Source organism: Stylophora pistillata, chromosome 2 (genome assembly GCF_964205215.1).
Source record: "Stylophora pistillata chromosome 2, jaStyPist1.2, whole genome shotgun sequence".
Taxonomy (NCBI): Eukaryota; Metazoa; Cnidaria; class Anthozoa; order Scleractinia; family Pocilloporidae; genus Stylophora; species Stylophora pistillata.
In genome coordinates this window covers 2,291,132-2,307,200 of record NC_142520.1, presented here as the reverse complement: position 1 = coordinate 2,307,200, position 16,069 = coordinate 2,291,132, and the positions used below count along the sequence as shown (strand labels likewise).

Below are 16,069 nucleotides of genomic sequence, written 5' to 3'. Positions count from 1 at the left end.
GTAATAAAATAATATGCTGTAGGGGCTGGCTTGAAAGCCTCACAGCTAACCTATCATCTGGGCCCCAATTATGATTAAGCTAAATTGCTTCTTTTAATTTTGCCTTTTAATCATAATTCATTTACTTATTTTAAAGCAATTCCATTTTTGTGAGACTTCTGTCCTACACAACAAAGAATTCTGCATTTTAGGATATTCTGCAATTACACCATTCCATCATTCCATCACTGCATGCATTGAATCACATCATTGAGTAAAATCTCACATTCTGATTGGTTAATGAAGCGAGGTGTTTAGGGTGGAATTGCAAGTTGAAAACAAGGCTGGTGATATTGTTTAGCATCTACGTATACATACATAATGACTAAAGGTAAAGCTGTTTCTTTTTATTCTCATTTTAATTCAATAGTGTGATTCAAGGAAAATCCATTACTTGACTTGTGAATTATAAGTTAAATTGCACTTGAAAACTGATATTGCACGAATGCAATATTGGTTTTTGCATGCAATTTAATACAGAATTCACGAGTCAAGTAAAGAATTTTCCCTTAAAATAGGGTAACCCTGTAAACTAAAGCTGTCATATTTTGCACCTTGCCTGCTTGGAAAATTTAGCAGCTATTTTGGGTATAGGTCGGTGATTTAAATGGTAAAATGCTATCTCTTAAAAGAAACAATTTCTCCTCCCCACCAATTAAGATATTTCTGCAAGGAAAAGTTTTGTTTTTAACTGAAATAATAGTGAGATGTCAAGATGTTTATCGTTTTCCATAGTGTTATACACGACTTTCATAACTGCTGACGGCGCGCCGGACTGGGATTGATTTCAGCATGGAAACAAGGTCAGTGAGTGTTTGAAGTTTCAAAAGCAATCTCCTTGCCATAGTGGACAGAGCTGAATACTGTATATGCATGCGTTAGCTTTTGCTGCAAAAACACGGAGTTGGAGTCGTTCGCATGGTTGATTTCCTATTCTGTTGCTTAATTTGAGGCATTGTTTTCCTTGCTGCTTTTCTTTTACAGAACAACCTCCAAATACTTGGTGCACCCCCTAACAATTTTAAAAAATTAATTTTCTCCTTAAAACCTCTGGAAATAGGAAAGTGCCTTCGATGAAAACAGAGTTCCTCAGTCTTAAAAGCCAGCCCTTATTGTTTTCCACTAATTTCGCTAAATTTGAGCCCGCGTTGTTGACCGCATACTTTCTGATGTAGCTTTTCGTTATTCAGCTCTGTCGCCATAGTGTATGCTGCACCCAATAATCTCTGGTGCAGACATCAATATAGATCATTTTCACGTGACATCACATCATTTCCGGTCGCCATATTTGTGTACAACCAAGGGTAATATTATATATGCGACATCAACAATTTCTGCCTGTAAAAATGAATACTACAGCAACAGAAGCACAATTAAGTGCCAATACTGATATCAGTATCCATCTTCCTCTTTCTGAGTACGCCAAGAAGCTAGAACCACGAGTAAGGCAGCGTTATTTGGAAAAGATTTCCGCGATTGGAATCGACCCCGTCCTTATTCAGAGTAAGAATTTTCAACCAGACTGCTTGCCTCCAGTTGAATCTACAGATCTCCTTTTCTATCTGGTTTTGGAGACGAGCTTCTACACGCAACAACAGTTTAAGGCTTTCCAAAGCCTGGAAGCCTACAATCAGATGGTTTCGGGATTTATAACCAGCATTAAAGGCCACATAATCGCAAACAAATTTGTTGTGTTAGCCAAGGTGAGACATTTGCAGAGAATGAATGACTTTTGATCCCTATCTGGATTATAGCAGAAAAGGAGGGGACAATTCTATCTGCTCATTGCCTAGGTTGTAAGGCCGGGCTAGCTGAATCATGCTCACATATTGCACGCATTTTATTTTACGTAGAAGCGTGGACAAAGATAAATGGAAAACTTGCTTGCACGCAAGTTAAATGCTCATGCCTTCTTCCCTCATTCATAGACCACGTGGAGTACGCAAGGGCCCGGGATATAAACTTTACATCGGCTAAGAAAATGAAGTCCTGAATCTTAGTCCACTGGACGCTGATTTTACAGTCCATGCTAGCACAGTAAAGAAAATTATGTCCTAAATTTAGAGTTTGGACCCAATCAATGTTAAGTTTATCCCGAGTTTATTTTTTCCCGAGTTGCTCGAAGGTAAATAGCAAAGGATATTCGGAGTGTGACTAGCCAATCAGAGCGCGCCTTCAACGCTATCCACTGTTTTAGTATATACTAAAATCCTTTATCCCTTCCGCTTCTTTTTCTACAGCCGACAATCAAGAACAAAACCATCTTCTTTCAAAGGATGCAGTAGATTTGCATGCGATATCCTTACACAAATATGGCGGCGTAGCAACAGTTGTCAGGGTTTTGGTCACGTGAGTGAAAACGATCTGTACGAAGTTCCTTCAACAAAAAGTGAACTCGGTTCAAAATAGGGTGAAGTTCCGCATTCTATTGTTGCTTTAACATCACGTACATATACTCATTTCGATAACGTATGTGGCTCTTGATTTGCCTCCGGTAGGAGGAAGTATCCACAAAAAAATTTCTGAATCCAACGTGGCAGTATCTTCGAGCGGAGTCCTAGGAATTTACGAGTCCTCCTTACAATTATTTACCGTCTCTCCTAAAAGATTCCACTCGCAACGAGTTTTGATAAACTGGTTTAATTTTTTTGGATATCTCAACAAAGTTGAAATGGTAAATTGGTCACCGTAACGAGGAAATGCAACCTAGGAAAGGTCCAAATCTTGGATATCGAGTACTAATTTAACGTGTTCACGCCAGCGTTTACGGGCAATGAGACGGTTTTTCTCTGTAGAGCGCAACTGTGAAGTCCACGGCAGTCGCAAATACCAAACTGAATAACCATTTCTCGTGTGGTCTCACTTCTCGTAAGTGCAGAATACAGCATCAGAAGCATTAGCCCGAATAAAGGGGTGCCTCTTTCACAGAATCACTAAAATACTCTTAAACTAAAATTAACTCACATGTTTGTCGTACGAAAACCCATGTTCTTGAGCCAACTCCTCAGCTTCTCGCTGACTGCCACGAAATTTTACAGCCCAGGAATTGGTAAAAATTTCCTCGGCAATTACCCAAATGCCACCAGAGATTATTATTAACAGGACAAAAGAAAAATTCCTGACGAGAAACCATGTACATGCCGCCATCACCATTCGAATCTTTTTTTCCTGGCATATGGTATTTCGAGGACTGGACTGGACTTGACTGGACTGGACTGGACTGGACTGAACTGGACTAGTAAAACGCAGACTAGTAAAGCGCGGACTAGTAAAACGCGGACTAGTAAAACGCGGACTAGTAAAACGCGGACCAGTAAGACGCGGACTAGTAAAACGCGGACTAGTAAAGCGCGGACTAGTAAAACGCGGACTACTGAAACGAGGACTAGTAAAACGCGGTCTTACATGTAAAAACAACAACAACAAAAAAAACCTATTTCATACGAAGGCAATCACAAGACTTGATGGCGAGCCAATTTAGTGAATGACAATCCCTGTTTGACCTTTAAGCTACAACTGGGTTTGACATGCGCCAGATACAAACGATTTTATAAGTTTAGGCTAACAAAGAAAGAATTCTATTCAGCAGCAGTTCAAAATGTTAAAATACACTTTCGTCGTAAATTACACAGCAGAAACGCAGGAATTCGATGAATAAAAGTCGCATTAAATCTCCTTGTGTCTAGGTAGAAAGAGTCTCATTGACTTCAGCTTTTCGGTGGAAGAAAAACCGATTTACACACGCCATTACAGAAAACAAACAAGCAGACTGACAACTACAAAACACATACTTGCATTCAGTTACAATTTGACTTTCCGTGACATTTTGAAACCGTCGGAACAGAGGTAAATCTTCGAAGATTAATCGTTGTTGGAAACAAAAAAAATACTTTCCGTAACTGGGATCTCTAACTGTTTTTCTTTTTACGAAAAAATCGTCGCATGATCATTTAACTCGTGTGTGTTTGTCACACCAGTACTGCTGTTTAGCGTATGCTTCTTTACTCTTCAATTGACAGGTGTCACATCGTGACAGTTACTTATCAAAAAAAATGCTTCAAAATTCGCTCAGAAGCCTTTAATGACCTTCACAAATAAAAATGTTACGGCGAAAGCTTTCTCTTTGATTTGAAGAACCCGAATGATTTAGGGCTACAATTACGAGTTTAATTACGGGAAAATCCTCCTTGAACTTAACAATTTGATAGCGAGTGAGTTATAAAGAAAATAGACGTTATTCAAATTAAAGAGAAAGCTTTCGCCGAAACATTTTTATTTGTAAAGGTAGTTGAAAGGCTTCCGAACAAATTTTCAAACATTTTTTTCAAAAGTAACTGTCATAATGTGACACCTGTCAATTGAAGAGGAAAGAAGCATACGCTTTTGAAGAAACAGCAGTACTGGTGTGACAAACACACACGAGTTAACTGATCATGCGACGATTTTCTCATAAAGAGAAAAACAGAGATCTTACGGAAAGTATTTTTTATTTCCAACGACGATTAATCTTCGAAGATTTACCTCTGTTCCGTTTTAAAATGTCACGGAAAGTCAAATTGCAAGTGAATGCAAATATGTGTTTTGGAGTTGTTAGTCTGCTTGTTTGTTTTCTGTAATGGCGTGTGTAAATCAGTTTTTCTTCCACCGAAAAGCTGAAGTCAATGAGACTCTTTCTACCTAGACACAAGGAGATTTAATGCGACTTTTATTCATCGAATTCCTGCGTTTCAGCCGTGAAATCTACGACGAAAGTGTATTTTAGGATTTTGAACTGGTGCTGATTAAAATTCTTTCTTAGCCTAAACTTATAAATTCGTTTGTATCTGGCGCACGTCAAACCAATTTGTAGCTTAAAGGTCAAAGAGGGATTGTCATTCACTAAATTGGCTCGCCATAAGTCTTGTGATCGCCTTCGTATGAAATTGTTTTTTATGTTGTTGTTGTTGTTAAGTCCGCGTTTTACTAGTCTGTGTTTTACTAGTCCGCGTTTTACTAGTCCGCGTTTTACTAGTCCGCGTCTTACTAGTCCTCGTTTTACTAGTCCGCGTTTTAATAGTCCGCGCTTCACTAGTCCTCGTTTTACTAGTCCAGTCCCTTTTTTCCTACCTTCGGTGAAGTGATTATTTATAAGTTTTAAAATGCTACGTGATCTGGCCGCGAAGATCCTGGTAACGAGGTCACCTGGCATTTCTCATTAATAATCGATGAAACTTAGTCAGGTGTTACATCCTGTGGAATGGAAATTACATAAAAAATTATCGTTTTCCTGAACGATCTTTAATGATTTTCAAGTAATTTGCGATAAAAGTTAGAGGATATTTACTTCGCAGTGTTGGTGCGTGATGAAAATCCCGTCATTTTCAGTTTCGTAAACAAACAAAAAAAGTTGCTTGTGGCTATCTAGAGACATGACGGAACTGATCTCCCGCTTCAGCAATACGTGAAGTTGTCGTCACTTGAGCACTTGTTGTTCAAGCACTCCTAGACTGTCTTGCATGTCTCTGCTCCGTCGTAGCTTCCTATAGTAGAAGAGTGTGTTGGAATTTCTCTTCTGCCATGGGGTTTCGTCATTGAAAAGCAGCGATTCCTTCGCGTGTGTGATGATATGGCGGTCTTCGGCAGAAATGCTTACGTAATTGGATGCGAAGTCAAGGACACGTCGTAGGAGATCTTCTGTTATGGAAGCTTAGAATTCCACAACAACGAAGGTAATAAAAGCGGAGTCGCGTTTTTTTTGTAGGTTCTTGTACCATTACATACATACATACTTTATTTGAACAGCTCCCTGCCTAGGGCTCTTCCGCCGTCAATGCTAACAACTAATTACATGAATATATCATAATATGGTAAAATTAAAAATTACAGATTTAAAAAATAATTATAGACTTTAGCCTTAAACTTTTTTACATCAGAGGTTTTCTTAATCTCGTTTGGAAGGTTATCATACAGCTTTGCACCCCGAAAAGCAAATGATCGTTGCCCTGTTTATAATCTACAAATTGGGAGGTCTAATTCACCATTGTATCTAGTGTTTCTGTCGTGAATCTTCGAACGCTGAATAAATTTTCCAGTAAGGTAGCTGGTTATCTGGTCATGAATACACTTATGGACCATTAATAAGTCGTTTGTAAGCAGTCTATCGTTCACATTGAGCCAATTTAGAGATTTCAGGCCTTCCGTGACATGGTCGTATTTCTTAAGGCCTAAAACGATTCTACATGTGAAATTTTGGATTAATTGAAGTTTTTTGATGTTTTCTTTTGTCGTCTTGCTCCAAACCGTGGAGCAATAATATAACATACTAAATTTAAGTGTTCATCAAGAAAACAAGAGTTTTACTGTCCCGGAATTGTTTTATCCTATTAACGCGGGTTAACATGTATGTACAGGTTGAAGCAGTTTTCGCGATCTGTTCGTTATAGTTAAGGTGACAATCGATGTGTACACCCAAGTCTTTGGTATCAGAGGAAGGCTTTACTTCATTCCCTAGCAACATTACAGATGGTAAAGTTGGTTTACTTCTTGTAAGTTGCGGAACGCCAACAAAAATTAGTTTTGTCTTGTCGGGGTTGATTAGCAGAGAGTGGGCACAGCACGAACTGGATATATCCCTGAGGTCTTGGTTTACAGCAGCCACAGCTTCCTAAAGCTGACTAGAAAGAAGTGCCATAAAAACTTTGGTGTCATCCACGTAACCCAGTGCTCTACAGTGTTTAGGGACCTGGAGAAGATCGTTCATGTAAAGAGTAAATAGCACGGGGCCTAAGATAGATCCCTGGGGAACCCCTGCCTTCAACGGAAGTAGCTCAGATAGGGAATCCTCTATCTTGACAACTTGCGTACGCTGCGATAAGTAGCTTAGGAACCAAGAACACGTAGCAAATGAAACACCTAATTTATGGAGTTTATCAATTAACAAATCATGACGGATCGGCTATCAAATGCTTTCGACATGTCTAGCAAGACGATTACAGATATTTTCTTATCATTATTGTTCTTCAGCAATTCATCAGTGTAGTGGAGTATAGCCGTTTCCGTGGAATGGTGTTTTCTGTTCCCACTTTGTGAGTGATGTATGATGCTATTTGAATCTAAGAAATCTGTAAAGTAGGTAGGTAGGTAGACTTTATTCAGCCAGGGTGGCCCATTCAGCAACGAGGCCGATATCCAGAGTGGTCCTGGAGGAACAAAATTACAATAGTTAAGAACACAAGACATCTTGAAAGCTGAAAATACAGGATAAAATTTAAAAATACAAAAAATATTTATAAGTGAAGGTGTAAACAAACATGCAACAGTTTACAAGAATACAGTGTCTATAAAATTTTAAAATTTGTCGGTATTAAGTGAGAGAGTGCAGATCTTTCGCATACGTTAGACACAATAGGCAACAATGATATAGGACGTGTGTTGGCAGGATCCTCATAGTCACCAGACTTTCGGATGGGAATGACTTCAGCCACTTTCCAAGCATTCGGAAAGGAGTTTTGAGAAAACGACCCATTAATAAGGTTGGTAATGATTGGGACAATCGCAGGTGAGCTGTCTTTCAACACTCTAGCAGTAATTTTATCATATCCGGGTGCTTTATTATGTGGAAGATATTTTATAATCTTCGAAACATCTTCGTCGGTAACAGGATGGAATCTGAACTTTACGCATTCCTCGTCGCTGATGCTAGTGGGATGCTGATTTATATCCTGGAAGGTTAGTCCGTGCTCAACGGCAAGAGCGGAGGCCTTTTTAGCTGCTGTTGGTCCAACGTTGGTATAGAACTCGTTGAACTTGTTGGCTAGGGCACTAGAATCTTCTACGGTCGTTAAAGATGATGTGTTTTTCTTTGGGATTACTCGGTTAATAATTTTCCAGATGGAGTTAGTATTTCCATTAGTATTTCGAAGCTCTGATTGAACGTGTTCCATTTCCGCAAATCTAATTTCGCGTTTGACTTCTTGGCGAAAAAAGCGGTAAGCGTTCCAGTGTAGTTTGTCGCCTGTTTTAATTGCGCGTTTATGCTAAGCATCGCGCGTATTCATGAGTTGTTTAATCTCAAGAGAGATAAATGGATTAGGTTTTGATTTCATCTTGATTCGCTTGATTGGGGCGTGATCGCTTAAAGCCTCAAGAAATAAACAGTTAAAAGCATATACTCGATCATCGATATCATTGAAAAATTCAACCATATGATATGATGTGATATGATGTTTATTCAAACCTTTTGCAGAGAGCTGAATTACAGGTTTGTTACAATGAGATGTTGTTAAGGTTGAGAACAGACGTCGGCATTTTCTCAGGCGCCTCTGGCAGCCGCTTTAGTCCATATCGATCTCACCTTCCCACCCATCCCACCCCAGGAGAGGACATCCATCACCCAGTAATCTCGTTTGTGGGAAATTAACGTCTCCTACCCCAACCCTGCAGGAGACGGGACCTCCATTTATTCGTCCCTATCCGAGAAGACTAGAATATCTAACCATTTCTTGATGTTATAGAAAGGTAGCAAATTCTTCTCAATTATTCTAAGACCTTGAGTGTTGGTCCGGCCGGGGCTCGAACCCTCGACCTCCCGCACAACAGTCCAGCGCACTATCCATTGGGCTAACTGGGCGGCGGTTTATGAAAAGGAACGTTTTTCCAATCGCTGAGAAACTTGTTTGGGTCATAGTGTTATAGCTCCTGGTAGTAATATATGCATAACGGGACCTTGGTGTTTTCAACTTCATTGACATGCAAATTAAGTTGTGATCATTGATAGCGCACACCCTCACGTCACACGAACTGATGATACAATCGTTTGTGATTAAAACGACGTCGATGATTGATTTTGATGTTTCGGTCACCCTGGTAGGAAATTTTACCATCTGTGCAAGATTAACGCGTAAGCAGAAATCAGACAAGACACGACCATCGGACCCCTTTCCAAGGACGCCACAATTTAGGTCTCCCAGTATTACAACGTTTACGCCTTGTAGTAAAGAATCGACGACTGTTTTAAATAAATCCTCCAGAAAACTTATCGGAGCGTCAGAAGGTCTATATACTGTGCATAACAAGAAAGATCTGAATTTCCTACATTGAACTTTAAGACATAACTGCTGAAAGTTGTGTTCGGATACAGCAGACCAAGTATCAAGCACAGAAACTTTAAACTTGTTCTTAGCGTAAACGATAAGCCGTCCTCCTTTTTTCTGAGTCCCACGATCTTGCCTAGTTAGAATGTAGCCAGGTATATTTAAGTCAGAATCGCAAACTGAAGGATCCAACGAGGTCTCCGAAATTGTAAATATATCATAGTTAACAACTATTTGTTGAGGGTCAGGATGGGGGTGCCTCGAAAACACTAAACACTAAAATTTTTCCGTCTATAACATCAAACAGTTAAATTTTAGGCTGTTTAACAATCAACGCAAAAAAAAATTCACTGTAACACTAAATTTGATGCAAATGTAAGCGGAAATGACTTAAAAAAGCGAAAGATACTAATCAAGACGAACGTGGACATTCGATATGGAATAATATCTACAATTAATTTACAGACTGTATCATTTTGATTACAATTTTCGGTTTGTTCATTGTTCATGTTTCTATCATGGAAAATCATGGGAGACTATTTCTCAGCAAAAGGGTAAATTATGCTCGACAATGAAAATTTTCCTCTGTCGTTATTACACTTTTGCAATCTTTCATTTAAGTAATTCGTTTAATCAATCATCATGCTCCTTTTACCTACCGGGAAATAGACTTTTGCGTCCTCACTAGCCAATCCTCTCGTTTCTTAGAACATGTATCAGCAGCAAGCCAGCCTTTGAATCTGAACTCTCCCTTGCCTTCCAGGGTCCAAGATAGCGCTATTTTCGGGTTTTCATTTAATTAACTCTGGATCAGAGAGTCATTCACAAGGTAATGTATATGCGCACGCCCGATCGTTCAAACTCCACAAGTCAAGGCGAAAATGAGCGCGAATGGCGCGACCAGACCTGGTGAGTGTTGTTGTGTGGGGTTAGGAGTCGTGATCGTCATCATCCATATCACTGCCTGAGTCGGTGTCGTATTCATCCTCTTGATCTGGCACTTCACCAACGGCAACTATTTCAACCGCGCTATCGTTCACAAACGTGATGCTGGGTAGTTACAAATGATAATAATGATGATAACAAACGAATTGCGGACTGGTCGCCCCAGGGACTATTCGCCCCAGACCTACTCTGGACTGATCGCCACACATCAGAGACGATATACCCCACAACAACTGGGACTGAACGCCCCAGCGGCTCGGCTGGGTAGACTAATAATCTTACTTATTACACACGCGTGGTTAACAACGGGAAGGTTGTTAACCGCGTGTAGATATCATGATGTTTGTTTTTGTATGTAATATGCCGTGTTAGAAGTAATGCGAAACTCATAATGAGAGCGCTTTAAGCTTTTGAGTCGGGTTTTGCTCGTGCTTAACAACGGAAGGCAAGCAAAGCAGCTCAGCCGGGTAGTTATAATACACGCGCGGTTAACAACGGGAAGGTTGTTAACGGTGTGTAGATATCATAATGATATGGGGCGATCAGTCCCAGTTGTTGTGGGGCATATCGTCTCTGATGTGGGGCGATCAGTCCAGAGGCGGTGTGGGGCGAGTAGTCAATGGGGCGATCAGTCCGCATTCCTAACAAACTGAGTGGAGCTGAGCTCTATTTAATTTGCTTTAAAATCACATGTTTGATTTCAAATTACAAACAAGCTCTGTTTGAAATCACACAGTCACATAATTTTCAACCAAACTTGCCCGACACGATGTCCTTTTGTTACTTTTTTCATATCCATTTAGAAATCGTACAATTTCATTATCTAAATACTGGATTTTGGACCCAGGAATATCTCATAGTTCCAGTGGCCAGTTTGCTATAATGTCAGCAATAACATTTTTAGGGGTCTTTCAAGGCATAACCCAAGCAGTAATACTAACGTACTTTCGAAATACTTGTGAACTGCGGGTTAAGAAAGTTCACACATAGGATTTTGATATAATCCCAGTCATTTATTTATCACCTCGCGGATTTGTCCGAGTTGGCTTGTTACTTCAGTTGGTAGAACACTTCACCGGTATCGCGGAGGTCTTGGGTTCAAGTCCCGTACAGGCCTGAATTTGTTTCAGGCCCTATTTTCGCTACTGCTCAAGTAGTGTTCATTTCTGCGAAGATCGTTTGATGTTTATTTCTTAACCTGCAGTTCACATATATGATTTCCAGGTATTTACAGTCATTTACTTGTTTAAGTCCTATATGCAGGGCCAATTCTTGGTTTTCACCCACGTGACCTCCGTCTTGACGACGGTTGCTATCCGATGAACTTTTGAATATTGTTCTTGGAAACGGTTAAAAAAAGGATTTCTAGACTCGTTTTACAAATGCGATATATTACATGAAAAGCTGAATATATTAGTCAAGATAAATGAAAGCAGAGGACAAAAAATAACGGAACATTTACTTGTGTTGACATTTTTCCTTTTGGACTTTCAACTTTCAATGATCATATAAATGTAAAAAAAAAAAGGAGGACAAAATCTACTTGCCTCTTCTGCATCTAAATGCGAGATCCAGTTGAACAAAACAATGGTACAGGCAACAACTGAGCGAATATACTATAAAGAAAACAAGAAATAAACTACAAATTGACCCTTAACTGTCTTTCTGGTGCGTAAGGTGACAGGAAAGTTTTCTTTTCTTAGCTAAGAGTTCACGTAGGTTATTTCAAGAGCAGAATAATCATGACTGAGTTGAAAGAAAAACTTTGCACCGAGAGTTGTTTTATGATTTCTTAAAATGTTTGATATTGCATAAGAGCATACTTACCATTTTTGATCAAATACTTAGGTTCACCAAGGTTTTCTGTTTGTTCATCTTAAGCGTCTCAGAGCTCCTTTTCTCTCTACCTGAAACCTTCTATATTTAGCGTGATTACGCGGGAGAAGACGATTGCTTTGAGGGAAGAAAGATCAACCGGCTTCAGCACAATGTGTGGTTATTATGTTTATCACGTAGTCGCTGAATCACGTTTGTTCTGATGTACAGCTTCCCTTTTATCTGTCACTTTTTTTCATAGAGCACTAATAAAAGATTGTTTTCTGAATTTGAAGGAGGGGGGTGAATAGGCTAACGGATCGGAAGATTCTGAGAATTATTTTGCCCGGATTTCGGATTTAGAGAAAAATTTTAACGGATTTTTCGGACCTGAAATTGTAACGGTTCGCGGTTTCGTCGATTTCTTAGGGAGTGTGTATAATATGCGAGCCAGCGAGCCAGCGAGCCAGCGAGTCATGCGAGCCATGCGAGTCAACAAGCGAGCCATGCGAGTCAACAGGCAAGCCATGCGAGTCAGCATAAAATAACTTTGTTTTTAATGTAAACTACCAAAAAACTAGCCTCTGTAACTAAGTGACCTATTTACTCCAAAGGCACGTCCTTTAAAATTCAGATTCAGAAAAACATACAAATTGAACGAGGTGAAACAATAACAATAACAAAGGTTCTAACAAAGGTTTTAAAGGTTCTTCCTCGGTCACGTTGAATGAGTCACACCATATTTGGTAAGTCACGTGACCAGAACACACAAAAAAACACACTCTTTAAAACCCAAACGTCTTGCATCTTTCACAATAAAACCAATGCCAATGGCTTAAGAATATCGCAATAAAAAAATCTGACTTACTAACAAGTTTAACGTTCCTTCTCGAAATTCACATTTACATCACATTCACATTCACATCGAAAAAGCTATGACGTCATTGAGGGGTATTTTCATACATTTTAATTAACAGACTTTCTTGCTTTCGTCTGAACGCTAATTCCATGCTACAGATGTTAAAAGTTAAATTGCTTATGATTCCCCCCAAAAATGGATTCTCTTTCCTTTGAACTTGAGCGCTTTTTCAGCAAAATAAAACAAGCTATAATGATTCCCATGATTCTGAGCAGACATACGAGGAATATTTGAAGTCTGATAGAAATTAACATGACATTTGTGATCCCGAAAAAGCTAAAACGTCCCTTCCCAAATTACACTCGTTTCTCAACTCCGAAAAGATGTGTCAAACGAAGATAATGATGATTGCTTTTATTTTTTTCTCCCAATCAGGTCGGCCTTTTCTCTTCCAGTTAAAAGTAACCACGGTCACTTTTTTCAGGGGTTGCCACGATATTTTCCTTGATTCAAAAATATTACTGAACTGTGAATTGTCTTAGGCTGGCAATTTTTATCGTATCAGCCTGACAATAGATCTAGACCTCTTTGGCTTGTATGTTTTTGTTTACCCACTTCAGGTCTGAAGGGAATTCCCAGTTTTATCTCTTGTAAATCCTGCTTACATTTGCATATTTGAGAGAAAATGCTCTTTGGCTAGAGTATCATCACATGACCTGAAATAGGTAAAGAAAACACACAAGCTGGAAAGGTATATATTAACGATAGCCTCCATTTGGCGGGAAAATATGCACAGATATTTGTCTCCGGACTTTATCTGCATGTTTCGAGATGCGAACATTTTTCCGAGAGCGAAGCTCCCAGAGAACTGTGAACTTTGAAGTAATCAAACGTGAAATACTGTTAAGAAAGACCTTCTTGTCCGAACTGGCAAAATTCCTGTGTGGCATCTGAAAGAATTTACATTAAGCAAATAATTGAAAAGTCGTTAGGCTGTTTCTTTCCGTAGTCTTTCTACAGTTTGTATATTGGAATCAAATAATAATATTGGAGTCCTAACTATAAATAATGAGCATTCTCTTATAAAGATCGCTAATCAAAGTAACTCTCTCTAATGTATACATGGATGTGTATGAGTGGCATAGATGCGCAGCCTATGATGTCATTTCGTGGACTTTACTTCAACATCTTCCGAACTAAAAGGGTCAGTAACCAATAGTTGCAGAAATCAAAGAGTCATTTGTCTCTTTCCTTTTAATTATGTTGTCCCTTGGTCTTTTAATTTATTTTTATTATTACTACATTTATTTTTTTTTCATTTATCTATTTATTTTTTGATCTAGTCAAGAACGCGCTATTTACATCGTTCGCGTTTTTAACATTCAAATGTAACGTAAGCCCTGACACGTAGTTTGTAACGTACCTTAATTTAAATTCAAATGTACAACAGTTAAATGCTCATTTGCAACTGAAGATGACATGAGAATGTCGAAACATGTCGTGTAAATTTAAACTCAAAGTTGTTGTTTCTTTTTGAGAGTTATTGTCACTCTGCTGTCTTTACGTCCTTTTACATATTTACGCTGTTACATCATACAGCTATCTATGAAGCATCACCCCAATTCTCTGTTAATTCCCACTGCACCTGAAGAAGGCTGGTTTGGCCAGTCGAAATATAGTGCTCCGTCTTAAAATTTACTTATCTACGTTGTATAGGTCTTGCCTCTATATTTATATTTCATATTCGTTATTTTTGGCCGATCAGATCATCGCTGATCCAACGTACAAGAGTAGGAGTATCGTCCACGGTTGCCTGCTGAACATTTCCCAATTGTAACCTTTGCACTTTAACCGGAAATAAGACATGTTGCTCAACAATTCCATTTGTTTTCATTTGTCAACACCTCCTGTCTTTGGAAATAACCGCGGAAATGTCTCCATACATTTGTTTGGCCATCCCTTTTCAATCTGTAGCAGTGAAACTCGACATCGTATACATGAGGTTGAATTTGAGCTCATTCAGGCGGACTGATTATTTTACTATTTACGATGATCAAAACGTCACAGGAGTTTTAAGTTATATGTGTTAATTAATGCCCAATTTCGTTCCGTGTAGGAACAGCAAAAGATGGCAGTGCTTCGAGTGACGCCAATAAACGTGAACAGGATCCCAAGAGCACAGGTAGGTGGTCGGATATACGATCGTTCTTCCTGCCTGATTTTCGTACAGAAATAACAGTTTTTTTCTCTCTTAAACGGTTTATAACGTTATCTTTTTTGTAGAGCTGTGAGTTACATAAAAAATGGACGGGAAAGCAATTTCACTGAAAGTTAGACAAACTTAGCATCTGACGCAAAAAATAATGTTGATGTGTCCTCGTCGATAAAGAGGGATTTATCATTTCCTCCACTCACCCATTTCTTGGAGCATCCCCAGATGGAGTAGTACCTGAAGAGTGTTTGATGGAGGTGAAAAGGATTTTTCTACGAACTATGACACTAAAAGAAGCAGTGTGTAGTCGAGGCATTTGTAAGAAAACTAGCAATGGTCTTAACGTCAATCAAAATCATGTATACTATTACCAAGTTCAACAACGGTTATTCTGTTCAGCTGGGGTTCACATTTTCTAAAATCTCAGACAAATCTATATAAGAGTCTTGTGAATTAATATGTTGAATAAAATTTGTTTGAGCGTTTCTTTTAAACGCATTTTTGGAAAGATTTCTTAATGCTTGAGGTAACTTTCCCTAACTTTCACGTGGATTACTAGCCTTTGTTTTTCATCCCCGAGCAACTCGCGCAGAATTTGCTTCCGAAAATTTGATAATTGCATACAGAAATAAATGATTTAATTATTATCTTTTTTCTGCTATATTATCTCACCGTTTCCAATATATGCTTTAACAACCATTCATCTCAGCAGTCTCATTTGCTAGCGGTGAATATCCAGAAATAACCACCTCCACTTCGGTAAATTGTTGTTAATTAAAGAAAGAATTTATTCTTCGCCGGTTGAAAAACTCTAATGTCATGTAAGCTCCCTGCAAAGGAGTATTACCGTATTTGCTCCAGTGAACGCCCTCCCCCTTGAGCACAACGTCAAACGAGCGCCCTCCTTCCCCCCCCCCCCCAACTCTCCTCTCTCACTTCCTAAAATTGAAGAGATAAAAGAAAAACCTGTTTCTATTGCAACCTCATTTATAACTCTTCAAGCTTTAACTACAACGGAATAAATGCAGGCCGGATAATAGTTTATTCTTCACTATCATGTCACCTCTAGTTAATTCTATCTCCATGTGCTTGCAGAGTTGCTCTACGTTCGTTATCTCTTCTTTCAAT

The 16,069-nt window shown here is 39.0% G+C and overlaps 1 protein-coding gene across 1 annotated transcript in view; it reads right to left on the bottom strand.

The window, feature by feature from the left end:
• The window catches only part of LOC111326567 (neuroendocrine convertase 2), a 14,635-nt gene extending 11,428 nt beyond the window's left edge, over positions 1–3,207 (bottom strand). Inside the window, exon 1 of the mRNA XM_088747926.1 lies at positions 3,004–3,207. Coding sequence (XP_088604052.1) covers positions 3,004–3,192 — 189 coding nt within the window. The 5' untranslated portion in view covers positions 3,193–3,207. The remainder of the gene's footprint in view (positions 1–3,003) is intronic.
• Positions 3,208–16,069: the final 12,862 nt, after the last annotated feature.